A 27,847-nucleotide genomic window follows, 5' to 3' on the forward strand; every position below is an offset into this window, starting at 1 on the left:
AGCAAATTATTAGTCACTTAATTGTAACTATGGATTAAAAAAATCGTAACAAAAAAAAGCTTCAACCATAGTTATTAAAAAATAAAATAAAATAAAGCTAAGCACTATTTTTAAAATTTTTTAATTTAATGGAAATTACGTATTATTTTTCTTTAAACATAAAAACTAAATGTAATGAAAGAATAAAAAATTTATTTCAAAAAAAAAATTCTGCTCACCTAAGTCAAAGGAATCCAGGCAATTCAGTGGGGTTGGCTGGTTAAAGATGATCAAGATGGGTTACATTAGATTAATTCCATAAGTGGCTCAAATTAGAGATCTAAACTGATTTAGGCACCAAGTCACCCGGTTTATCGGTTTGAGTTTAATAATTATATGAAAAATAGACATTGGAGGTTGTGGGCGGTATATTTTTATTAATGATGGACATTGATTATTTTTTGGTTTTATGGAAAATGGAAAGGATTATAGTTGAAAATTCGAAAATACCCCAACAATGTAGAAAAATTGAAAAGACAGAAATATGGGAAATCAAATGATAGAGGGTGTTGGAATTTCATAAACAGAATGAGTTTCTCAACAAAATGTATTCGCAAAATTTTAATGTAAAAGAACAATATAATTTAGAAGCGGTTTATTGACCATGTGATTTAATGCTCAAAATGACAATTATCGTGGAATTGATTCTTTCAATGTGTTATCAAGAAAGTTACGAAATATATCATTACTTAATTACATTTATTTTACCCTTTTATTTCTCTTCTAAATATTATTTTCATTTTAGTTTTGGGTTGTTTTTCTACTAGATATTGTTTCATTTATACCTACTTTGTCAGTTGAGAAAATTTTATTAAAATTTGTGTTACAGATAAAAAAATACATATCCCAAAACAATTACAATTGCAAAAATTCCGATGCAATTTATCTAGTAAACCTTAAAGTAAATAATTGTATTCAAAGCCAAAGGGTTTATAGCCCAACAGCTAATGGTGCCAAATGGGCTGGCACGGGCCCACTGCGGTCTGAGTACTGTGTGTGCCCAAGCCGCATGACCCACCTACTACCAAGCTAGGCCCTGCACGTGGCTCAACCAAACCATATTTTATTTATATTTTTTTTTTAAACCCCAAAAATATATAAAAACCTCTAAATTGCTAAACCATTATTAGAACATAGGGGAAAAATATAAAAACACAAAGTGAAGGTCTCATTGATTAAAAAGTTGGAAATATAAAAAAAAATAAAAATAGTAAGAAAAATCTCACATGGGTCGTGCCAAGCTGATGCTTGTCGCATGCCGGCACCGCCCACGGGCTGCATACCCCTGACCCAGCATGGACCCAGGGTCTAAACCGTGCTCGACTTGGGCCTAAGTCGACACATCTCGTACGACCTATCTCATGTCATGCTGCACTAGACCTAAGTCGACACAACCCATTTGACACCTCTACCAGCCACATTGGCCCTAGTTCAAAAGACTTTAATCTGGGTATTTTTAAAGTCTCGAGTTTAAGTCTTGGTGGATGTAGTGGTGGTAATAGGTCCTTGGTTGTAATTTTAAACTTGTAGCTAAAACTCCATACTGTTGGGTGAGTGCGCACGAGCTAAATAATAATTTCTCAACTTGTGCGCACATCTTTTAACTATAATGTGTTTCTCGCATTTGTTAAATATATATATATATATATATATATATTTAAAAGTTTGGTTGGACTTAGTTCATTTTATTCAAACCATTAAATAAACAATACATTGATAGCATGAGATGCATTTCATTATTTTTTATCTAAAAGTTGCAAAATAAAATAAAATAAAATAGATCAAAATACCAAAATGGTCCCTCTATTTTGCGCTTTCTGACCTTTTAGTCCCTATAATATAAAATATGCCCTTTTGGTCCTCTTATTTGCATATTTTCATTATTTTAGTCCTTCCAGCGGACGGACGTTGGTTCGGCAATTTTCTGGCTCTGATGTGGCAACATTAATATTAAAATATTCACTACTCTACCATTTATTTACACTACTCTAAGCTTTCCATTATCCCCTCACACCACCTCCTCATGCACTCTTATCTTCTTCTCTCTCTTTCTCTAAAGAAACCAAGAACAACAACAATGGCATCTCTGTCTCTCCATTTCCTCATCTCTCTATTCCTCCTCCTCCTTCTCTACATCCACAAGTCGGAGCAACAGTAACAACCACTGAACCCAATCACAGTCCCTACCCACCATACCTCCGATGACCTTTTCCAACCAAACATGCCATCTGGACTTCTTTGCCAAACTCTTCAGAGGCGTCATTGAAGCCTACGGCCAAACCCTCTACTGTGGTCGCTGCTACCCTGTCCTCACAACATGGCTCTTTGCTGCCCATGCATGCTCCGCCCTCCATCTTCACAATGGACAGGAGCAAACCCCTTCCATCAACCCCCCCCCCGACCACCAGTGATGTCTTTCCCGTCATGCCCGACTTTGACTCTCAACACTACTTAGATGTGCTGCAGAGCTTGTTGGCCAGTCATAACATTCACTTGAGTCGGCATAATGATGTGTTTCTGTGGCATTAGACTTTATGAGCTTGGCTCCTTGAGTTGGCTAGCGGCGTTTAATGTGTCTGGCCACCAGAATGCCAGCCAATGATGGCGCTCAAGTAGTTGGAATGGAGTTGTGGTAATGTTTCCCATGTGCTCAAGTCATTTCTGGGTTTTTAATGAATATTTTTCATCAGATGAATCGGCCGTTTTCGAGTCTCTGACTCCATTGTTGATTTTGCTGTGCAAGTTTGTTTTGAAGACTTCCAAGACACTCAACCCCTCCTAAAGTGAAAATAAATCCACTTGTTGACTTTGTTTCATCTGAATCTGAAATCCAGTTAGCATCACTATACCCTTCAAGTACTGCAGGAAAACCAGAATACATTAGTCCAAAATTAATAGTTCCTTTCAAATATTTTAATATCCTGATAAGGGCAATCCAATGATCCTTATTTGGACTATGTATATATCTGCTTAATCTGCAAACTGCATAAGCAATGTCAGGACGAGTACAGTTCATCAAATACATTAAACTACCAATTACTTGTGCATATTCATTTTGAGAAACACTAACCCCTTTATTCTTCCTTAAATGAAAAGACTATCATATGGAGTTGAGACAGGTTTGCAATTAAATTGATTATATTTCTTTAATACTTTTTCAACATAATTTTCTTGTGAAAGCATTATTCCATCATCTGATTTAGAAATTTTAATTCCAAGAATAAAATGTGCTTCACCCATGTCCTTCATGTCAAATTTAGATGCAAGAAAATCCTTTGTCTCAACTGCTATTTCTAACGAAGTACCAAAAATAAGCATGTCATCAACATATAAACAAATTATAACACCCACATTGTTAGAAAATTTGTTGTAGATACATTTATCAGATTCATTTATAAAATAACCATTGGGAATTAAAACATGATTAAATTTTTCATGCCATTGTTTTGGTGCTTGTTTGAGCCCATATAAAGATTTCATAAGTTTGCATACCGTATGCTTGTTGTTAGGAATCACATACCCTTCGGGTTGATCCATATATATTTCTTCTTCGAGATCTCCGTTTTAAAAAGCTGTCTTAACATCCATTTGATGAATAATTAAATTGTTAATAACAGCTAATGCAATTAAAATTCGAATGGAAGAAATTCTAGTAACAGGAGCATAAGTGTCAAACTAGTCAATGTCTTTCTTTTGAGAATATCCTTTAGCTACTAATCTAGCTTTATATTTATCAATAGACCCATTAGGTTTAAGTTTTTTCTTAAAAATCCATTTGAAACCTATAGTTTTTGAACCAGGTGTAAGGTCTACAAATTCTCAAGTATGATTAGATAAAATTGACTCTAATTCACTATTAATAGCTTCTTTCCAAATCACAGCATCAATAGAGGTGATAGCTTGAGAATAAGATTAAGGATCATCCTCCACAAGAAATGTAATGAAGTCATTTCGAAAACTATGTTCTTTCCTAGTCCTTTTACTCCTTCTTAATTCAAAATCAGAAGCATCAATATTTGCTGAATCAGTATTAGGAGTAATATGAGATGAATGAGCAATGTTATCAACACATGATTTCAAAGGAAAAATATGTTTGAAAAAATCTGCATTTTTAGACTCCACAATAGTATTAGGTTCCATAATGTCACTCTTAACAACCATGAATCTATATGTAGCACTATTCAAAGCATATCCAATTAGCATACAATCAAAAGTTTTGGGATCAATTTTCCTCTTTTTAGAATCAGGTAATAGTACTTTTGCTAAGCAACCCCAAACTTTAAGATATTTTAAACTAGGTGCATATTCTTTCCATAATTCAAAAGGAGTTTTACCAGTTTTCTTTAAAGGAATTCTTTTTTGAATATGACAAGCTGATAAAATGGCTTCTCCCCATAAATTATTAGGAGCGCCTAAACTAATTAACATAGCATTCATCATATCCTTAAGAGTTCTATTTTTCCTTTCAGCTATTCCATCAGAAACAGGTGAGTAAAGGGGAGTTATCTCATGTATTATACCATGGTTTTCACAAAAGATTTTCAAAATATTATCTTCGTATTCTCCACTTCTATCTGATCTAAGTCTTTTGATTTTTTTTATTTAGTTGATTCTCAACTTCATTTTTATATTTTATAAATATTTCACATGCTTCATCCTTTGATCTAAGCAAGTATAAAACAGTATATCAAGAGTAATCATCAACAAAAGTAATATAATATTTCTTTCCTCCTCTAGTCATTGAATGTTTTAAATCACCTAAATCAGAATGAATTAAACCTAGTAATTCAGATTCCCTTTCAATAGTCTTACAACCTTTGTTGGTAGATTTAGATTCTACACAAATATCACATTTGGCAATTTTATTGGAATCTGTCATGTTATAAATCAAGCCTAGTTCTTTCATTTTCTTGATGTATGAAAAATTCACATGTCCTAATCTAACATGCAATAAATCAATTGAATTCACCATGTAAGCAGAAGAGGATGCTTTATTTCCATTGTTAACATTGAGTACATTGAGAATAAATAAACCTTGACTACAATACCCCTTCCCAATGAAAATTCCATTCTTAGACATTATTAATTTATCTGACTCAAAGGCAACTTTTATTCCAGCCTTTTCAAGCAGTGAGACAGATACTAAATTAGAATGAAGATCAGGGGCATGCAACACATCATTCTGAAATAAAGTTTTTCCTGATGTAAGTTTTATAAGTACCTTCCCTTTTTCAAGAACCGGAGAAGGAGATGAATCTCCCATGAATACTTGTTCTTCACCTTTGGCTAAAGGAATGTAGGATTGGAAAGCATTCCTATCTGCAGAAACATGTCTCGTGGCTCCAGAATCTACAATCCAGTCTTTTGTATCCGCTACCATAAGTGCTTGAGAAACAACAATTACTATGACATCATCATTACCTCCTTCCGTTATGTTGACTTTAGCAATTGTCTCCTTTAGTTCTTTCTTGTAGTGACATTGAGATGCATAATGCCCTGGTTTGCCATAAACATAACACGCACCTTTTCTTTTTGTTTGAAAATTCTGATTAAATTTGAAGCCATCCTTCTTATGTTCGTTGAATCTTTGTGCAAAGCCTTTGAATTTATTTCTGGTTCCTTTGACTTTCTTGGAATTCCTGTTGGAATTCTGTCTTTTGTTTGATCCTACTTCAATAAGATTCGCCTTGGATGAGAATTCTTTGATCTTGTCTGCATTATCCCTTTAACGGTTCTTCTCTTCAATTCGGATATGTACAATGATGTCTTCAAGAGTCATGAGTTTCCTTTTATGCTTCAAGTTGTTTTTGTAGTGTTTCCAAGATTCGGGTAGACGTTCAATGAGGAAGCCGGCAATGAATGCATCAGGTAAGATGATTTCTTCATTTTTCAGATCATTGACCAAAACATGATAATCATGAATTTGGGAAGATACATCCTTCTCTTCAGTCATTTGGAAATCAGAGAAATCCCCTATTGCATATTTTTGATTCCCGGCATCTTCAACTACGTATTTCTTATGCAATGAATCCCAGATTTCTTTTGCTATCTTGAGATCGCAGTAGATGTCATACAGTTCATTTGAGAGTGTGTTGAGGATGGTATGATAACAGATCTTGTTTCCTTTCTCCCAAATTGGCAAGGTTTCCGCATAAACTTCTGATGTTGGGTCCGGCCTTGCTTCAGTCAGAATATGTACGAGGTTGAACATGTCTAGCGCTGAGAACACCTTCTGTTGCCATCATTTGAAGAATGTGCCAGTGAATTGATCAATCTTTGAGACGTCAGGAAGTAACTTAGCGGTGGTCATCACGTTCTCCATGAATTTGTCCTTAAGATTGTTGAAAAATCTGATTTGTCATTGGCGAAAGACGAAGAACCACGACCGGAACTGAAAAGCCATTCACGACAAAAAGGCGCAAAAAATTAAATATGATGAAAGGGGCAAAAAGGTAAAAAAATCTATTGCGTGACTGCACACCCAATAAATCTGGTGCATTCATGTTCGCATCATGCGCCTACGTGAGTTCAGAATTTCTAAGCTAATTTTTGGATCCAAACCCTGAAATTTGCACCCCCCTGTGTCTGCGCGTAAGAGAGCATAACCACTAAAGTAAAGTTAATGGATAATGAATAGTATTATATATAAAGTGGGTGAAGTTCTTGTAGCTAGGCAATGCGGTACTAAACTTTGGTCGGAATATTTTGAAACAAATATGGCCCTAAAGTATATGGGCCCTCTAACAATGTATTCATGCTTTTCACATCAAAAAGCCAACCAAAAAAATGGTTCTTCTTCTTCCCAACAAATCCTTAAGCTTCGCCATCTTGTGTCTCCTCCTTGTTCACCATGTCAACACCGGAATCCTGAGTTTCTCTAAAATCACAACCAACTGCACCGGCGGCAACTACATAGACAGCAGCATCTTCTCCACCAACCTCAACTCCCTCCTCTCCACTTTCAATTCCAAGTCCTCATACTCCAACTATACATATCAAACCTCAGGGACTGTCTATGGCCTCTTCTTCTACACTGGTGACCTCTCACAAGACAACTGCCAGGCCTGCATCCAATCAGCCATTAAAAACATCTCTGAGAAATGCCCAAGCTCAAAACAAGCCATCATATGGTATGACTACTGCGAACTACGTTACTTTGACACCAACTTCTTTGGATTCCCAGATACCAATGGCTTCCCCATGATCAATCCTTATGAGAACACCAGTTCATCAAGGCCAATTGAGGTGATGTCCCAGTTGGTCAAAGAGGCCCCATCCCAACAACCCGTTATGTTCTCTTACAGAGGATTCCCCCCTGAAAGCTTGTATGCTCTGGCACAGTGTTCATCATACTTAACCACAGAAGGATGCAGTTGTTGCTTGACTACTATCTTGGCAAACATTAAAGCTTGTTGTACAATGAGAAAGGGATGGAGATATCTGGCTACTAGCTGTTGGATACGGTATGAAGCCACTTCTTTTCTTCAGAACCTTCAGGGAACATATATAGAGCTCACTTAGAGCTCTTGCCCCTACAAAAGCACCCATCATAATGACCTGAATCTCAACAAGATTCTCTCTGATTTGATGACAACCACTCCGTTGAAGGGTGGGTTCTATAACACTAGTGACGGGGAGACAATGAACAAGCTCTATGGCTTAGCACTATGCCAAGGAGATCTAGCTCCACAAGGGGAATTTTGCAAGATCTGTCTACATAATGCAAGAAATAGCATTCTAGAAGATTACACAAACAAGACACAAGCCATTGAATGGTATGAGAGCTGTTTTATTAAGTACTCCAACCAGAGTTTCTTTGGGGTTGTGAATATTGTTGGAAGGACAATGTGTGGAACTGAACAAAGCAACCGGATTGCTGCCAATATCACCACCGGAATGGTATAGGGTAGAGAGGGGCACGGGCTGGGTTCGGGACCCAGCCCGGTACTCCTCACAAACCGGCGAGCCATGCCAGAACCCGCCAGTTTACGGGCCGGCCCGCTATTTTTTAAAATTTTACTATAAAATTAATTTAAAGTAAAAAATCTAATAATGTAACAATCAAGAAAACTTATATAAGTATCTAATCCACTACTCTATATTTATGATTTATTTTAAACAAAATATATATATATATATATATAATTACAAATTAAGGTTTTTTTTAATTATCTTAAAACAAAAATATAATTGTTAACCGATTAAAAATTTTGAGGCAACTCAAAATAATTTTAAAATAACTTTAAAAAAAAAAAGAGGACGGAGGGATTGTACTTAATTCATTTCTCTATCGAATTAAGTTGTTAAAATATCTTTATGAGTATAATAATAATTAAAACTTATATAATTCTTTTACTTTAATTCATAGTTGCCACTTGCTAACTATTCATTGCTATTCAGGTATGTCTCCACCTTAGCTTAATTATCAAACTTTACAGGATAATATTATGCTAAACATATTGTTAGTGCAAAACAATAATAAAAAAATACTAACTTCAAAATTTTCCTTTTTTTATTAAACTTAAGCATATTTAGATTCATCCGTTAAAATTTATGATTTAATGTTTAGTTGTGACAATTGATAACTTGCTATTTTAAATACATTTTCATTTGTATTTAATATTTACAATAATTAAATCACACAAAAATTCAATTTTTACAGTGTGATGGTTGCATGTTTATGAACTAGTTGTACCTATTAACTTTTTTTCATTTAATACTTGTGACAATCAAAACACAAATATATATATATATATATATATAACTATTCATTTTTATTGCTTTCCCACCATTCAAAAATTCAAATGGGTTTAATTTACGTTCATGTTGATGTTATTAATGAATTGGAAGTTGACATTCAACTATATTTATTTATATATATTTATTCCTAATATTATACAAAAGTTAGTGTAGCCCAAGTTGTTAGGTGTTTTCTTTTTTTTAAAAAGGTCTTGGGATCCAAACCCATAGCATGCATAAATAAGCATGATCTTTTTAAAAAAAATTAATATAAAACTAAAAAAAAAAAGTGCAACCCGCCAAGTTGGACTGCCAACCCGGCAGGTTGATGAACCCGTTGACCGTCGGGTCAACCCAGCCGGGATCCTGAGTTGAGAAAAGGATAACCCGTAACCGGGCCCACTATAGTGCGGGCCGGTTACAGGTTTCCGGCCCGCCCCGCTAGGTCACTTGAACCGGCGGGTTTCAACGGGCCGGGCCAACAATCGGCCCATGCCCCCCTATAGTACAGGACTCATTCATGATGTAGTTAATAGTCCAACATTTTTAGGAGTCGGAAAGGTAATGTGCATATATATTTTAGATAGGGAAAATTACTATTTACCCCTACACTATTTAAAATTTCCCAAACAACCCCTGCAAGTTATGAATACCACGGACAACCCTTCCTTTATCATTTTACTTCCTTTTTACCCCTTGTAGGTCACTTAGACTGGGTCCATGCTGAGAAATTCCATCATTGCCCTTAAAAATAGTGGGAAAAAACCGTCCAATCACATCATGTCTAACATTTTTTACATTTCTTTTTTATTTTCTGAAACAAACTTTGGAAGACTTTTATCCTTGTCCTGTCCCTGTTTCAGTTTAAAATTATACAGTTTTTTGTTTAAACATAAATGTTTCCGTTTAAAATTATATAGTTTTTTGTTTAAACATAAATGTTTCCGTTTAAAATTATCAAGTTTCTGTTTAAATATATCCAGTTTAAGTTTAAACAGAAATGATTTAGTAGGTATTCGGATTCTACTAGCGTATCCGTCCACCCTCAGGGCCACCCTGACGGTTTAGTAGGCCTTCTTTACTCGTTAGATCATTTTGAAGTTTTCTCATTGCATGTCAGACAACGTTTTGTAGGCTCTAACCATTTAAAAAACTCACTTCACTACCACGAGTGCGGACACAATAGTAGATCTTGCAAAAAAACTATCGAAAACTAAGCATAAATGATAACTTATATTCGTTACATATGTTTGCCACAACCTATCGCATATTATTGTACATTTTGCTCGTTATTTATGAAAATCATTTTCATAAACAAACGCAAATTCAAAAATGAAACAATGATATTTAAACATAAGCATAGTTGTATAAGTTAATTATTGATTAATTATCCCAGTTTCCGCTTAAAACTTGTGTTTTTTCTCAACTATTATTGTCATGTCCTTGTTTCCGTTTAAAATTATACATTTTTTTGTTTAAACATAAATGTTACCATTTAAAATTATCAAGTCTCTGTTTAAAATGTTATGTCTCTGTTTAAATATATCCAGTTTCAATTTAAACAGGAATGATTTTAGTAGGTATTCGGATTCTACGAGCGTATCCGTCCACCCTCAGGGCCACCCTGACGGTTTAGTAGGCCTTCTTTACTCGTTAGATCATTTTGAAGTTTTGTCATTGCATGTCGGACAACGTTTTGTAGGCTCTAACCATTTAAAACACTCACTTCACTACCACGAGTGCGGACACAATCGTAAATCTTGCAAAGAAACTATCGCCAACTAAGCATAAATGATAACTCATGTTCGTTACATATGTTTGCCACAACCTATCGCATATTATTGTACATTTTGTTCGTTATTTATAAAAATCGTTTTCATAAACAAACGCAAATTTAAAAATGAAACAATGATATTTAAACATAAACATAGTTGTATAAGTTAATTATTGATTAATTATCCCAGTTTCCGCTTAAAACTTATGTTTTTTCTCAACTATTATTGTCATGTCCTTGTTTCCGTTTAAAATTATACATTTTTTTATTTAAGCATAAATGTTTCCGTTTAAATTTATCAAGTCTCTGTTTAAAATATTATGTCTCTGTTTAAATATAATTTAAAAATAAAATAATGATATTTAAACATAAACATAGTTGTATAAGTTAATTATTGATTAATTATCCCAGTTTCCGCTTAAAACTTATGTTTTTTCTTAAGTATTATTGTCATGTCCTTGTTTCCGTTTAAATTTATCAAGTCTCTGTTTAAAATATTATGTCTCTGTTTAAATATGTTTAGTTTCAATTTAAACAGGAATGATTTTAGTAGGTATTCGGATTCTACGAGCGTATCCGTCCACCCTCAGGGCCACCCTGACGGTTTAGTAGGCCTTCTTTACTCGTTAGATCATTTTGAAGTTTTGTCATTGCATGTCGGTCAACGTTTTGTAGGCTCTAACCATTTAAAAAACTCACTTCACTACCACGAGTGCGGACACAATCGTAGATCTTGCAAAAAAACTATCGCCAACTAAGCATAAATGATAACTTATATTCGTTACATATGTTTGCCACAACCTATCGCATATTATTGTACATTTTGCTCGTTATTTATGAAAATCATTTTCATAAACAAACGCAAATTTAAAAATAAAACAATGATATTTAAACAAAAGCATAGTTGTATAAGTTAATTATTGATTAATTATCCCAGTTTCCGCTTAAAACTTGTGTTTTTTCTCAACTATTATTGTCATGTCCATGTTTCCGTTTAAAATTATACAGTTTTTTGTTTAAACATAAATGTTTCCGTTTAAAATTATCAAGTCTCTGTTTAAAATGTTATGTCTCTATTTAAATATATCCAGTTTCAATTTCAACAAAAATGATTTTAGTAGGTATTCGGATTCTACGAGAGTATCCGTCCACCCTCAGGGCCACCCTGACGGTTTAGTAGGCTTTCCTTATTCGTTAGATCATTTTGAAGTTTTGTCATTGCATATCGGACAACGTTTTGTAGGCGCTAACCATTTAAAAAACTCACTTCACTACCACGAGTGCTGACACAATCGTAAATCTTGCAAAGAAACTATCGCCAACTAAGCATAAATGATAACTCATGTTCGTTACATATGTTTGTCACAACCTATCGCATATTATTGTACATTTTGCTCATTATTTATAAAAATCGTTTTCATAAACGAACGCAAATTTAAAAATGAAACAATGATATTTAAACATAAACTAGTTGTACAAGTTAATTATTGATTAATTATCCCAGTTTCCGCTTAAAACTTATGTTTTTCCTTAAGTATTATTGTCATGTCCTTGTTTCCGTTTAAAATTATACATTTTTTTATTTAAGCATAAATGTTTCCGTTTAAATTTATCAAGTCTCTGTTTAAAATATTATCTCTCTGTTTAAATATATCTAGTTTCAATTTAAACAGGAATGATTTTAGTAGGTATTCGGATTCTACGAGCGTATCCGTCCACCCTCAGGGCCACCCTGACGGTTTAGTAGGCCTTCTTTACTCGTTAGATCATTTTGAAGTTTTGTCATTGCATGTCGGACAACGTTTTGTAAGCTCTAACCATTTGAAAAACTCACTTCACTACCACGAGTGCGGACACAATCGTAGATCTTGCAAAGAAACTATCGCCAACAAGCATAAATGATAACTTATATTCGTTACATATGTTTGCCACAACCTATCGCATATTATTGTACATTTTGCTCGTTATTTATGAAAATCATTTTCGAAAACAAATGCAAATTTAAAAATGAAACAATGATATTTAAACATAAGCATAGTTGTATAAGTTAATTATTGATTAATTATCCCAGTTTCCGCTTAAAACTTGTGTTTTTTCTCAACTATTATTGTCATGTCCTTGTTTCCGTTTAAAATTATACAGTTTTTTGTTTAAATATAAATGTTTCCGTTTAAAATTATGAAGTCTCTGTTTAAAATGTTATGTCTCTGTTTAAATATATCCAGTTTCAATTTAAACAGGAATGATTTTAGTAGGTATTCGGATTCTACGAGCGTATCCGTCCACCCTCAGGGCCACCCTGACGGTTTAGTAGGCCTTTTTTACTCGTTAGATCATTTTGAAGTTTTGTCATTGCATGTCAGACAACGTTTTGTAGGCTCTAACCATTTAAAAAACTCACATCACTACCACGAGTGCGGACACAATCGTAGATCTTGCAAAGAAAATATCGCCAACTAAGCATAAATGATAACTTATATTCGTTACATATGTTTGCCACAACCTATCGCATATTATTGTACATTTTGCTCGTTATTTATGAAAATCATTTTCAAAAACAAATGCAAATTTAAAAATGAAACAATGATATTTAAACATAAGCATAGTTGTATAAGTTAATTATTGATTAATTATCCCAATTTCCGTTTAAAACTTATGTTTTTTCTTAAGTATTATTGTCATGTCCATGTTTCCGTTTAAAATTATACATTTTTTTGTTTAAACATATATGTTTCCGTTTAAATTTATCAAGTCTCTGTTTAAAATGTTATGTCTCTGTTTAAATATATACAGTTTCAATTTAAACAGGAATGATTTTAGTAGGTATTCGGATTCTACGAGCGTATCCGTCCACCCTCAGGGCCACCCTGACGGTTTAGTAGGCCCTCTTTACTCGTTAGATCATTTTGAAGTTTTGTCATTACATGTCGGACAACGTTTTGTAGGCGCTAACCATTTAAAAAACTCACATCACTACCACGAGTGCGGACACAATCGTAAATCTTACAAAGAAACTATCGCCAACTAATCATAAATGATAACTCATGTTCGTTACATATGTTTGCCACAACCTATCGCATATTATTGTACATTTTGCTCGTTATTTAGAAAAATCGTTTACAAACGCAAATTTAAAAATGAAACAATGATATTTAAACATAAACATAGTTGTACAAGTTAATTATTGATTAATTATCCCAGTTTCCGCTTAAAACTTATGTTTTTTCTCAACTATTATTGTCATGTCCTTGTTTTCGTTTAAAATTATACATTTTTTTATTTAAGCATAAATGTTTCCTTTTAAATTTATCAAGTCTCTGTTTAAAATGTTATGTCTCTGTTTAAATATATCCAGTTTCAATTTAAACATGAATGATTTTAGTAGGTATTCGGATTCTACGAGCGTATCTCGGGTCCACTCCTCGTAGCCACTCCCGACGGTTTAGTAGGCCTTCTTTTACTCGTTAGATCATTTTTGAAGTTTTTGTCATTTGCGTGTCAAACAACGTTTTTGTAGGCTCTAACCATTTAAAAAAACTCACTTCACTACCACTAGTGCGGACACAATCGTAGATCTTGCAAAAAAACTATCGCCAACTAAGCATAAATGATAACTTATATTCGTTACATATGTTTGCCACAACCTATCGCATATTATTGTACATTTTGCTCGTTATTTATGAAAATCATTTTCAAAAACAAATGCAAATTTAAAAATGAAACAATGATATTTAAACATAAGCATAGTTGTATAAGTTAATTATTGATTAATTATCCCAATTTCCGCTTAAAACTTATGTTTTTTCTTAAGTATTATTGCCATGTCCTTGTTTCCGTTTAAAATTATACATTTTTTTTGTTTAAACATAAATGTTTCCGTTTAAATTTATCAAGTCTCTGTTTAAAATGTTATGTCTCTGTTTAAATATATCCAGTTTCAATTTAAACAGGAATGATTTTAGTAGGTATTCGGATTCTACGAGCGTATCCGTCCACCCTCAGGGCCACCCTGACGGTTTAGTAGGCCTTCTTTACTCGTTATATCATTTTGAAGTTTTGTCATTGCATGTCGGACAACGTTTTGTAGGCGCTAAAAATTTAAAAAACTCACATCACTACCACGAGTGCGGACACCATCGTAAATCTTGCAAAGAATCTATCGCCAACTAATCATAAGTGATAACTCATGTTCGTTACATATGTTTGCCACAACCTATCGCATATTATTCTATATTTTCCTCGTTATTTATAAAAATCATTTTCATAAACAAACGCAAATTTAAAAATGAAACAATGATATTTAAACATAAACATAGTTGTACAAGTTAATTATTGATTAATTATCCCAGTTTCCGCTTAAAACTTATGTTTTTTCTCAACTATTATTGTCATGTCCTTGTTTTCGTTTAAAATTATACATTTTTTTATTTAAACATAAATGTTTCCGTTTAAATTTATCAAGTCTCTGTTTAAAATGTTATGTCTCTGTTTAAATATATCCAGTTTCAATTTAAACAGGAATGATTTTAGTAGGTATTCGGATTCTACGAGCGTATCCGTCCACCCTCAGGGCCACCCTGACGGTTTAGTAGGCCTTCTTTACTCGTTAGATCATTTTGAAGTTTTGTCATTGCATGTCAAACAACGTTTTGTAGGCTCTAACCATTTAAAAAACTCACTTCACTACCACTAGTGCGGACACAATCGTAGATCTTGCAAAAAAACTATCGCCAACTAAGCGTAAATGATAACTTATATTCGTTACATATGTTTGCCACAACCTATCGCATATTATTGTACATTTTGCTCGTTATTTATAAAAATCGTTTTCAAAAACAAATGCAAATTTAAAAATGAAACAATGATATTTAAACATAAGCATAGTTGTATAAGTTAATTATTGATTAATTATCCCAGTTTCCGCTTAAAACTTATGTTTTTTCTTAAGTATTATTGCCATGTCCTTGTTTCCGTTTAAAATTATACATTTTTTTTGTTTAAACATAAATGTTTCCGTTTAAATTTATCAAGTCTCTGTTTAAAATGTTATGTCTCTGTTTAAATATATCCAGTTTCAATTTAAACAGGAATGATTTTAGTAGGTATTCGGATTCTACGAGCGTATCCGTCCACCCTCAGGGCCACCCTGACGGTTTAGTAGGCCTTCTTTACTCGTTAGATCATTTTGAAGTTTTGTCATTGCATGTCGGACAACGTTTTGTAGGCGCTAACCATTTAAAAAACTCACATCACTACCACGAGTGCGGACACAATCGTAAATCTTACAAAGAAACTATCGCCAACTAATCATAAATGATAACTCATGTTCGTTACATATGTTTGCCACAACCTATCGCATATTATTGTACATTTTGCTCGTTATTTAGAAAAATCGTTTACAAACGCAAATTTAAAAATGAAACAATGATATTTAAACATAAACATAGTTGTACAAGTTAATTATTGATTAATTATCCCGTTTCAGCTTAAAAACTTGTGTTTTTCTCAACTATTATTGTCATGTCCTTGTTTCCGTTTAAAATTATACATTTTTTTGTTTAAACATAAATGTTACCGTTTAAAATTATCAAGTCTCTGTTTAAAATGTTATGTCTCTGTTTAAATATATCCAGTTTCAATTTAAAGCAGGAATGATTTTTAGTAGGTATTCGGATTCTACTGAGCGTATCAGTCACTCTCGGAGCCACCTCGACGGTTTAGTAGGCCTTCTTTACTCGTTATATCATTTTGAAGTTTTTGTCATTGCATGTCGGACAACGTTTTGTAGGCGCTAAAAATTTAAAAAACTCACATCACTACCACGAGTGCGGACACCATCGTAAATCTTGCAAAGAATCTATCGCCAACTAATCATAAGTGATAACTCATGTTCGTTACATATGTTTGCCACAACCTATCGCATATTATTGTACATTTTGCTCGTTATTTATAAAAATCATTTTCATAAACAAACGCAAATTTAAAAATGAAACAATGATATTTAAACATAAACATAGTTGTACAAGTTAATTATTGATTAATTATCCCAGTTTCCGCTTAAAACTTATGTTTTTTCTCAACTATTATTGTCATGTCCTTGTTTTCGTTTAAAATTATACATTTTTTTATTTAAGCATAAATGTTTCCGTTTAAAATTATCAAGTCTCTGTTTAAATATATCCAGTTTCAATTTAAACAGGAATGATTTTAGTAGGTATTCGGATTCTACAAGCGTATCCGTCCACCCTCAGGGCCACCCTGACGGTTTAGTAGGCCTTCTTTACTCGTTAGATCATTTTGAAGTTTTGTCATTGCATGTCAAACAACGTTTTGTAGGCTCTAACCATTTAAAAAACTCACTTCACTACCACGAGTGCGGACACAATCGTAAATCTTGCAAAGAAACTATCGCCAACTAAGCGTAAATGATAACTCATGTTCGTTACATATGTTTGCCACAACCTATCGCATATTATTGTACATTTTGCTCGTTATTTATAAAAATCGTTTTCATAAACAAACGCAAATTTAAAAATGAAACAATGATATTTAAACATAAACATAGTTGTACAAGTTAATTATTGATTAATTATCCCAGTTTCCGCTTAAAACTTATGTTTTTTCTCAACTATTATTGTCGTGTCCTTGTTTTCGTTTAAAATTATACATTTTTTTATTTAAGCATAAATGTTTCCGTTTAAATTTATCAAGTTTCTGTTTAAAATGTTATGTCTCTGTTTAAATATATCCAGTTTAAGTTTAAACATAAATGATTTTAGTAGGTATTCGGATTCTACGGGCTTATCCGTCCCACCTCACGATCACTGTGACGATTTAGTAGGCCTTCTTCACTCGTTAGATCATTTTGAAGTTTTGTCATTGCATGTCGGACAACGTTATGTAGGCGCTAACCATTTAAAAAACTCACATCACTACCACGAGTGCGGACACAATCGTAGATCTTGCAAAGAACTATCGCCAACTAAGCATAAATAATTACTTATATTCTTTACATATGTTTGTCACAAACTATCGCATATTATTATACAATTTGCTTGTTATTTATGAATATCGTTTTCGTAAATAAATGCAAATTTAAAAAAAATGATGAAATTTAAATAGAAACTGTCGTAGTTAAACAGAAACATTAATATTTAAACATAAACTTTGAAACTTAAATAGAACAATCGATAGTTAAAAAGAAATAACATTATTTACATTCAAAATTAAACCTGGCCGTCCAAGACAAATGTGGATTGAGTCGGACATCACAATGAAATTTTAAAACAATCGAAAAATCTCCTTCAACACAATATTATCACTTTTGATTATGTACACAAACGAATATGAAAAACAAACAAAACTCTTGCCGAAAAATCTCCCTACAAACTACAAGATCATCCAATAATCACACCATGAAACCGAAAAATTTCTCTTTCTAATAGAATACTTTAGAAATCAAACTAAAAAGAAACCCACAGAATCACACCATGAAATCAAACTTCACAACATCTTCAACGGCATCCACCTCGCCTCAATACCTTGGACCGCAAACTAATGAAATGCCAAAGAGTTGAGTGTGAGTTCTCCTTCGAGGCAGTGGTCCAATCCTACAGAAGATGAAGAGATGAAGAGAGAAAAAAGAAACCAGCACCAATAATGGTGTTCTCTGGGGATTAACCAAGAAAAAAAAACTGTTTCCTCTTAAAGAGAAAAAATTATTGCAGCAAAGGGCGTTATGGTCAAACCACGTCTACTTGCCACAACTTTCCATGCAAGAGATGATTTCGTCCAAAAAATTTAAAACTAACTCCATTAAATGCTTGGGGGGTTTCAAATTTATTGTATTTAAAAAGAAGGGGTTTTTAGGGATTCCCAAATTAATGGGGAGTTTTTGGAAATATTAGAAACTTAGGGGGTTATTTTGGCAATTTCCACTTTTAGATATGCATTACAGATAATGGTCCTACCAGTGTGACTTCATCTAATGTCGAATTATAACAGATTGCGATCAATAGTTCTCTGGAGAGCTATGCGCTTGTGCTGCACAAGAGACCTCAGCAGAGAGGGTTGTGGGGATTGCTTGCAGAAAGGGATGAATATTTCTTTGCAAAACTGTGCATTGTCTCAAGGATGGCGATATCTCTCTGGTAGCTGCACCTTGAGGTATGAGGCCTTTCCCTTTTTTGGCACCTCAGTGATACGGAAGGTACTCCTACATAGAATTTGGTGGTGAGTGTTCGGATGTATATTGAAATCTATATTTGTTTAATTAAAAGCATGCGAAGTGTTAGATGATGAGTGGTTTGTTATTTGAATTGGCGATGAGGAAGAAGTCATCCAATGTTAGTGTTCTGGTCATTGTCATGCCAATTGTGGGATTCATTCTCTTGGTTATTTGTCTCTCTTGTCTGTGCTGGAGATTGAGGCAGAAACATGGTACATTCTCTTCAATAATTGATTCTGATTGTCTGGTTTTTTTTTTCTTTAATGACAGTGAGATATATTGTGAAGCTGAAGCTGCTAACAAATTATTGTTTCAATGTGGTCAGCAAGCAAAAGAGCTCAGTTTGATAAATACATGCATCTGATAGTATACAAACAGCTACAAATAATTTTGCCGATCAAACTAAGCTTGGTGAAGGTGGATTTGGCCCTGTTTATAAAGTAAATTCGTCGCACTAATTGTATTCATTTTTGAAGGACTGTAACTAATAGTCAATAGAGTTAATGATAGTAGATTATTATGCATGTAGGGTGTCTTGAAGAATGGAGCAGAGATCGTGTAAGAGACTCTCAACAACATCCAAAGCAAGGTGCCACTGAATTTGAGAATGAGGTCAAGTTAATTGCGAAACTCCACGCACGAAATCTTGTGAGAATGCTTGGTTGGTGTGTTGAGAAAGAAGAGAAGCTACTTGTCTATGAATACCTACCAAACAAGGGTCTTGATGTTCTTCTATTTGGTCGGGTTGCAAATCAAAACAACTTTCTCTCTTCATATATTCAAACAATCGGGACATTATTTCTTTTCCCTTGATTCCATTGCCGATTACAGCGGGTGCAATTGGATTAGAATCAACGGCCTGGATCATCGGAGGAATCGCGGAGGCCTTGTCTATCTCCATGAAGACTCCATTTGCTCAAAGTCATTCACGGGGACCTCAAAGCCCGAGTAATGTTTTGTTAGACAACAAAGCTGACACCCAAGATATCGGACTTTGGCATGGCCAAGATATATGGAGAGGAAATTGAAGCCAATTCAAAGCGAGTTGTCGAACTTAGTAAGAAAAAAACTCCTCTCTTTGATGTCCGTTACATAAACTATACCCTCCCCATACTAATTCTAAACCTAAAATTTCAAGCAAAGTGGATACATGGCCCCGATTATGCAATGGCGGGGCTATTCTCCGTAGAAGTCTCGATTGTTTTAGCTTTGGAGTCCTCTTATTAGAAGTACTAACTGCACAAAGGAATGGAAGAGCACACTTTGAAGAATATGGCCAAACTCTTATCAGACATGTAAGTTCATGATATGTTAATTGATAGTCATTAAAGCAGGTGCTTAACTATGAATGGTTATCTCCTTCTCAGATGTGCCTCGCAGGATGTCATGCATAAAATCCTGTTTGAGGGTCCATGGGCCGTGAATGGGATTATTTTGCAGCTTGCTCAATGGCAGCCGTTCTTTGAACCCGTCTTCACTAAGCTCACTACGGCGGCCATTTGGGTACAATTACACAACTTACCTGTGGAATTCTGGGAGGCTGAATCCTTGGAAAAAATTTCAACCGGCTTAGGTCGCTTGCTCAAAGTTGATGATTTTACTGGTTCTTTAGCTAGGTCCAAGTTTGCGAGAGTGTGCGTGGAACTTGACCTGGCTAAGCCCCTAAAGCAAGGATTCTGGCTCGGAGACGACTGTCACCGAGTGTTCGTTGTGGTCCTCTATGAAAGGTTGCCGACTTTCTGCTATGTCTGTGGTGTTATTGGCCATGGGACGAATACCTGCAGCCGTCGAAACCTTGACAACCAGAGCTCTCCATCTCCACCCCTGTGTTCTGACCCTGGTGACGGACAAAGGCCGGCGGTAATGGAAGAGCAGGGGTTGCCAAGTATCGACCGAGGAGGTGAGTGTGGTTCTCGGCACGCGGAGTTTGAGCAGGCCTTGGATCGAAAGGATGAAGCCTCTGAAAATGATTTCGGGCCGTGGATGCTGGTTACCCGACGAAGGGGGCCGTGGTGGTGGTCGTGGTGGCGCCGGTGGTTCTGGGAATCTGGAACCATGTGAGACGCATGCGAACCCACGCACCCCTGTCGGCGAGAATCCCAATATTTCCGCTGCCCGTTCTGAGGTGGGTCGCTCACCACGTGGAGGTAGATTCAGAGGGAGAGGAGGACACGCTTCTCCTAGGCCTCGCGTATCTGATGGGTCTGGTCCCAATGCTCCTTCTGTCCCATCTGGGAAGTCTCCACACGCAAACCACGATTCTGAACCTATGGGCATGGCTCCTTCTGCTTTCTTGGGAGCTGAAGTGGGTGGCCTGTCAGATACTTTTCATTGTCCCAAGGAAGCAACAGGCTCCATAGCCATAGGTAAAGAAAGCAACGTTGAAGGCTCTCTGGCTTCTAATCTCAGATCCTCAGTGGGCCCGGGTCTTTTGCCGGAAATGGGAGAGTCCTCTGTAGCTCATCTTTGGACCGTTGACAGAATTGCAGATCTCCTTCAGCCCCCTAACATGCACCAACGAAACCCTAGCATGGAGATGAGTGAATCGGATGAGATGTCTGGTTCAGAATCCGAAGACGATGAGGAGAATGAAGAAGAAAGCGAAATGGAGGAAGGAGAAGAAGTAGTGGAGGCAGAGGACCATATGACCCTAGATCAATACCAGACCGGAATCCGGAAAGAAAACTTAATCCGTCGTGTTCCTTTAGAAGCCTCGTCCTCTTTCAAAAAGGGGAGGCTTGAGAAGGGAGTTATGGGAGCCTGAGTGTTTTCTTTCCTCCAGTTTTTATAGCTTTTTCTTTTGAAGTTTCTCATCGCTTTAGTTTCTTTTATTTTTTCTTAATTTCCGGTTTTATGATGAATACAGATCTGACTAAAATCATTTGTTGGAACTGCAGAGGGGTGTCTAACAGGGATACTTCCTCCCGTATTATCCGAATGATAAGGAAATTCAAACCTCTCATCTTCTGTTTGGTTGAAACTAGAGCGGACTCTGCTCGACTGGAGAAATTTTGCAGGATTCTTGATAACAACTGGCATTGGGCAGCATTACTTTTGGTAGGTTACTCAGGTGGTATTATTGTTTTTTGGAAGACTAATATTGGTTTAGTGACCCCGATAGCAAAATCTCGCTTTGCTTTGCACTTACTTATTACTTCAGTTAACCAGGAGTCCTGGGTTCTCTCCATTATTTATAATTCTAATAATATCCAAGGCCAACGTCACATGTGGCGGGAACTATCAGGTTTGGCTCCTGCTAATATTCTTTGGATTGTTATGGGTGACTTTAATGTTGTTTGCTCAGATGAGGAAATCAGAGGTGGCAATTTTGCTTATTATCGCCCCAAAGCCCGTGAATTCTCTAACTTTATCTCTATAAACAATCTTCTGGATGTAAGGTTCATTGGTTCTTCTTATACTTGGTGTAACAACCAGACTTGGTTTAGCAAGGCGATGGGCGAGTTGGACCGTACCTAATTAATGCCAATTGAGTGCGCTCTTTTTCAATAATTATTATGTAACTCATCTTCCCAGAACTGCTTCTGACCACTCTCCCCTTCTTCTCACTATCTCTCCTAATGCTAGTTTTCCTTCTAAGAAAATTTTTTGTTTCGACAATTACTGGTTAGATTATTTGGGTTGTCATAATGAGGTTAGGGATGCCTGGTCTTTCAATAATCGAGCCAATCCGTTGCATGCTATATCACATTTTTTAGCTCGTACTCGTACTAACTTGATCATATGGAAAAGGACAGGGCTTAATTCACTGGATTCTGAGCTTGATAAGACTGAGAAAGCGATCTCTTAGGCTGAGATCAATGAGGATTCTGCCAGACCGGACTATATCACCTTCACTGGGTTAAATGCTCTCTATAACAAATTTTCAGCCCTTCAGAGGCAGAATTCGACTAAATGGGCTCAAAGAGCCAGGTTGCTTTGGATCAATAATGGTGACTCTAATACCTCCTTTTTCCATAACTCTATCCGCATCCGCAATCATGCAAATTCTATCATGAATATTATTGACACCAATGGTAACTGTATTGCTGATCGAAACGATATAGAATGCTCTTTTTTGACTTTTTTCTCTAATTTATGGAATGAACCTAATGATTTGTCTCTTCCTGAGATTTTTCAAGCTCTCCCAGATGATCTTCCTAAAGTGGACACTAGCGAGAGGGACATGCTCCTTAAAGAGGTAACTAAAATTGAGGTCCATCAAGCTCTGCTTTCTCTTCCTTCAGTAAAAAGCCACAGCCCGGACAGTATGAATGTCGAATTTTACAAATTTTTTTGGGATGACATAGGTGATTCTCTCTTAATGGCTATTAAATATTTTTTTGAGAACTCTATCTTGCCTAAGTCTTGGGGTCAAACTTTTATTGCCTTAATTCCTAAAAAAGCTAATCCCACTCAAGTTTCTGATTTTAGACCTATATCTTTGTGCAATGTTTGCTATAAGATTATTTCTAAAATCCTTGCCAATCGTCTTAAACATATCTTGCCTCGGATTATTGACAAAGAACAATGTGCTTTTGTTTCCGATCGTAGCCCCTTTGATAATATTATTGCTCTTCAGGAAGTTGTTCACTCGATGGATAATGATCGGGATTCCCCCCCTAGGATGTTAGTTAAGATAGACATTGAAAAAGCTTATGATTCTTTGAGTTGGAATGCAATTCTTGCCACCCTCTACCGAATGAATTTCCCTAGCAAATGGATTTCTTGGATTAATGTGTGCATTAGATCAGCCTCTTTTTCGCTCCTGATTAACAAGCATCCCACTGGTTGGTTTAATGCTTCTAGAGGCCTTAGGCAGGGTGACCCTATTTCCCCTTACCCGTTCATTCTAACTACTCAAAATTTGACTGCCATGCTCAACTTTGCCTTGAGAAACAGATTGATTCCTGGCTTTCACTCATCCCTCCCAAAAAACTTCAACCATCTGATGTATGCTGATGATCTCATTCTTATCACTCAAGCTTCTAGGAAAACAGCTCGCAATATTAATCTTTGCCTCTCAATTTACCATCGGCTAACTGGTCAGAAAGCCAACAATTCCAAATCAGAAATCTTCTTCCCTACCAGGTTTAATAAGAGATTGCAGAAAAGTATTGTTAATATTTTTAACTTTAAGCCTGGTACCTTCCCTCTTAATTACCTTGGAATTCTTGTGGCTCCTAAGAGATTAGCTCCGCATCATTTCAACAACATGCGGGACAAAATTAGAAGAACTTTATCTATCTGGAACCATTCTAATATTTCAGCTGCAGGTAAAACAATTTTGATTAACTCGTCTGTTCTTTCCACCCCTCTCTATTACCTTTCAGTCTATCCCATGCCTGACTCCATTTTGGATGATATTTCCAAGTTTGCTAGATTCTTCTTTTGGTCTAAGGGTGGCAACAGAAAGGGCATGAACTCAGTTAGCTGGACGGATGCTACTCTTGATAAATCTGAGGGGGGGTTATCCATTAGGAATTTGCATAGATCCAAAATATCTTTAATGGCCAAGAATGTATTCAAATATCTGAATAAGCAAAATACCATTTGGGTTGATATCCTTTTACTTAAGTATGGTGACTTTAATCCTTGGACAGATAGCATTGCTCCTAATTGCTCTTGGTTCTACCGTGGCCTTTGCCGCACTGCCAGAATTATTAAACCTTATTGTTGGATTCTGTCCGCTAATCCTTCGAAAACCTCCTTCATGTTTGACCCTTGGTATTTTGAGATCCCTCTAGCTTACAAACCTACTTTTATTAATATGGAGGTTAACTTTGAAACCTCAAACTTAACTGACTTCTTGGTGGATTCCCACTGGAACCTACATTCTTTGAACTTGATGTTTGGAACACATTTAAATCTTGAAACTATCAATTATGGAAAAATTACTCAAGACTCAAATAATTTGTTGGTTTGGTTCCCTAAGACTAAAAATAACAAACTTTCGCCTTCTATCTATTCCCATCTTTCTAAATTGGCAGTTCATCAAGATCGATGGGATGGTGGGGTCATATCCCGGAAACTTAAAGATTGCCCCAAAGGGCTAAACATTTCCTTTGGCTTCTCTTCCATAATGGGATCAAGACCTATGACCTTTTTACATACGCCTCGATTGGGTCCTCATACTAATTGTGCTCTCGCGACTTGGTGTATGAGGGATGCGAGCATCTCTGTATCTACGCTCGAAATCTCAACTCATATGGGAATATGTAAAAAAATATGGTGGCAAATCTTTCAATTTCAGGAATGGTTTTTCTTCTGGGAGTTGGCTTAGCCCATCTATGTCTGGTCTTGACCTCTATACACAATCGATTATTCTCATTATGACTTGGTATATCTGGAGCATCGAGATCTAGATAAGATATTTAAAAATGAAGATTTGAATTTGCAGGTCTCTCGGCCTCCAAAGTTTGTTGCTCATACATAGAGAGTATTATTACTCTTGACATCTCGACAAGGAAGAAACCTTATCTTGAATAACTTCATGACCCTTGATAGCCCTGTTCATGGTCTTATCGCTATACGGAGCGTGAACTTTTCTATTCTTTGGAAATGGCTTTTATATATTTGATTCTAATGCCAAAATTCTTATTGCAGGTAGTTACAGATTTAGAGCATGCTCTAGTCTTGAAGCCGACACTGAGGCGATGATGACTTTTCTACACTATATGATCCAAAAACATTTGAAGGCAAAGCATCTGTTCATCACCAATGATGAGATTGTCAAATCAGTTAACCTTGGTGTTCAAACCTTCACTGTTGGAGATCGAATAGATCGATGGAGATTATCATGCAATCTTTTTGAGGTCTTTGGGAGAGGTTAAGGCATTTTACTATCCCTAAGAACCGGGCTAAAATTGCATCCTGTCTAGCATCTCTTAGTGGGAATCTGCACAACTTATCTCTTTCCTTCCAAGGCAGAGAGCTCCCAAGATGGTTAATGAGAAATGTGCACAAGTTTGGTTTAAACTTCTAATGTATCTGATCTGTCCTCTCTGTTTGTTAGCTTTAGCTTCTTATTTTTCTATCTCTGGGTTAGGCTTTGTTACATGCCCCAGTTTTGGCAGTCTTGGCTTTTTGTTTTTGTTTGTCTTTTTCTTTTCTGCAATAAATTAGCTGCTGAGCTCCTCTTTATCAAAAAAAAAACTATGAATTACATATTGGAATAAAAACAGATGTGGCATTTGTGGGATGAAAACAAAAGCTATGAGTTGGTGGATCCTTTTGCTTAAAGGTTCATATTTAACGGCGAGAAGCAATAAAGTTGATCAAAAATAGGATTGTTGTGTGTCCAAGAGAATGTGGAAGAGAGGCCAACAATGTCTCGGTTATTCATATCTTTGAGGAAGCGGTGACCACACCATGTTCCCAACACCCGACTGACCTCCTTCATTCATAACTTTCGGCCAAGAAACATTCAGATTCTAGCATCTTCATCAAGCTCTCGATGCGCATGCAACCGTTGTTTACTCCGTCAATGATGTTACCAATTCGATCTCACTCGCCAAGATAGACTCTCATTGGTTAAATTCTTCCTTTGCTTTCACGTTGAATTTTTTTAGTTGGTGACATCAGCTTGTTTATGTGCATCTGAGTGTTATAAAGTATATTATTTATTATCTTGTATACTAGAAATTCGATAGCGGTGGCTTGGTAATCTACATGAGAATATACTCAGTTGAAGTGAAATTACATGTTGAGTTAAAAGAATTTTTATGGTCGGAAATGAAGCCCTACTATGCTTTTCTTTTTTAAAAAAAAAAAGGATAAACCACGAATTTTTTAGCAAAATAAAAAGAGTGAACAAACAATTTGAGCAAACAAACAAGGAACTACAAAAAAACATGCAAAAAAGAGAAAAAAAGCTAGACCCATAAAATGACAAAGGGAAAACAAAAGACTAGGAGTGCATCACCAGAAATGTTACATTCCTAAATCCAAAAGCAACAAAAAAAAAAACAAACAGATGAATGACGACTGAGACGACGAAGTACACCAAGAAGCAACTGAGGTCTTTTCAGTCGAGTGAAGGAGGATCACTCTTGAGGCTGTGTAGGTGCCGAGCTGCTGGCGAGGTCAGTTGATATGGCACTCAGGAAAGCGAGAGAGCGCTTCACAGACAGAATAGCATCACTAGAGATTTGCTAGGTTGGGTCTCTAGTTGTAGAAAGTCAAGCAAGAAGTATATGAAAAATTTTAAACAAAATCGAAGCTGTAGAGAGAGAGACGTAATTAAGAATGCGGTTATTTTTTCATAGCCAAATATTTCAAAAATAGCTCTAGAAAGAAGATCCCAGAAGGAACGCTGGGTCATTTCAAAGGACGGTATCTAAGTCATCCAAACCTCTTCAATTGAACGTGAAAGCAAATGGAAATTAAGGTTATGCATGAAGAAAGTATAAATGCGGGTAACAAAATCACATTCTAACAAAAGATGGTCCATTATTTTGAGTTTCGGTGGCATAGCACACAAGTGTTTTTCGTATTTTGGAAGTTGCAACCTTTTTTTGCAAGATTGGAAAGAGTCAAAATTTTATTTTCACTAGTGAGCCACCAAAAAAGAATAATTTTGCTTGGGCAATCCACTTTCTAAAAAAATAGAATAAAGTGGATTCGCAATCCTCCATCAATTAGGAACTTGTAAAGTGATCTGACTGAGAAAGAATTTTGCTTGCTTCCTGAGGGGGGGGGGGAGTGCAATCTGGAAGGGATTACAAGAGGGGTGGAAGATCCTTAGAGGATGTCTGACGAAAAAGGGCCTCCCGTATAGAGATATTTTCAAAAAATTGTCTGAGCGTGATCTAGGGTGCTAAACAATTGTTAAAGAGAGCAGGGCACAGGTCTTTAGAAGCTCGACCAGTTGTCGAACCAGAAGAAGGTAGTAGTACCATTATGTATTGCTTTGAGTTACAGGCTCTAAAATCATGTAGAATCAGGATGATACCTACCCAGAAAAAAGATTTGTTTCCAGGCGGAGAGTGAAAAAGTGGCCTTGGAGGTCCTCTACTAAGGTAATTTGGGTGGATAATTTTAGACTGGTACCCTTGATGTCCGATATAAAT

General features: G+C 35.8%; 2 protein-coding genes across 2 annotated transcripts; both read left to right on the forward strand.

Moving 5' to 3' along the window:
* The first annotated feature begins 6,825 nt into the window (after positions 1–6,825).
* LOC120265218 (cysteine-rich repeat secretory protein 38-like) lies at positions 6,826–7,560 on the forward strand. The gene has a single exon (XM_039273099.1). It carries the CDS (start codon positions 6,826–6,828, stop codon positions 7,558–7,560), a length of 735 nt encoding a protein of 244 aa, XP_039129033.1.
* A 66-nt stretch (positions 7,561–7,626) lies between these two features.
* LOC120265219 lies at positions 7,627–18,706 on the forward strand. The gene is made up of 2 exons (XM_039273100.1): positions 7,627–7,938; positions 18,557–18,706. The coding sequence occupies exons 1-2, from the start codon at positions 7,627–7,629 to the stop codon at positions 18,704–18,706; spliced, it is 462 nt and encodes a 153-aa protein (XP_039129034.1).
* The last annotated feature ends 9,141 nt before the right edge of the window (positions 18,707–27,847 follow it).

Source organism: Dioscorea cayenensis, chromosome 7 (assembly GCF_009730915.1).
Source record: "Dioscorea cayenensis subsp. rotundata cultivar TDr96_F1 chromosome 7, TDr96_F1_v2_PseudoChromosome.rev07_lg8_w22 25.fasta, whole genome shotgun sequence".
In the NCBI taxonomy this organism is placed as follows: domain Eukaryota; kingdom Viridiplantae; phylum Streptophyta; class Magnoliopsida; order Dioscoreales; family Dioscoreaceae; genus Dioscorea; species Dioscorea cayenensis.

What these genes read in the sequence shown, in the direction of transcription:
- LOC120265219 (XM_039273100.1), top strand. Translation starts at nt 7,627, where the DNA reads ATGACAACCACTCCGTTGAAGGGTGGGTTCTATAACACTAGTGACGGG. An exon ending in CCAATATCACCACCGGAATG is followed by an intron (nt 7,939 to 18,556) that starts GTATAGGGTAGA and finishes GAATTATAACAG; the next exon opens with ATTGCGATCAATAGTTCTCT.
- LOC120265218 (XM_039273099.1), top strand. Translation starts at nt 6,826, where the DNA reads ATGGTTCTTCTTCTTCCCAACAAATCCTTAAGCTTCGCCATCTTGTGT.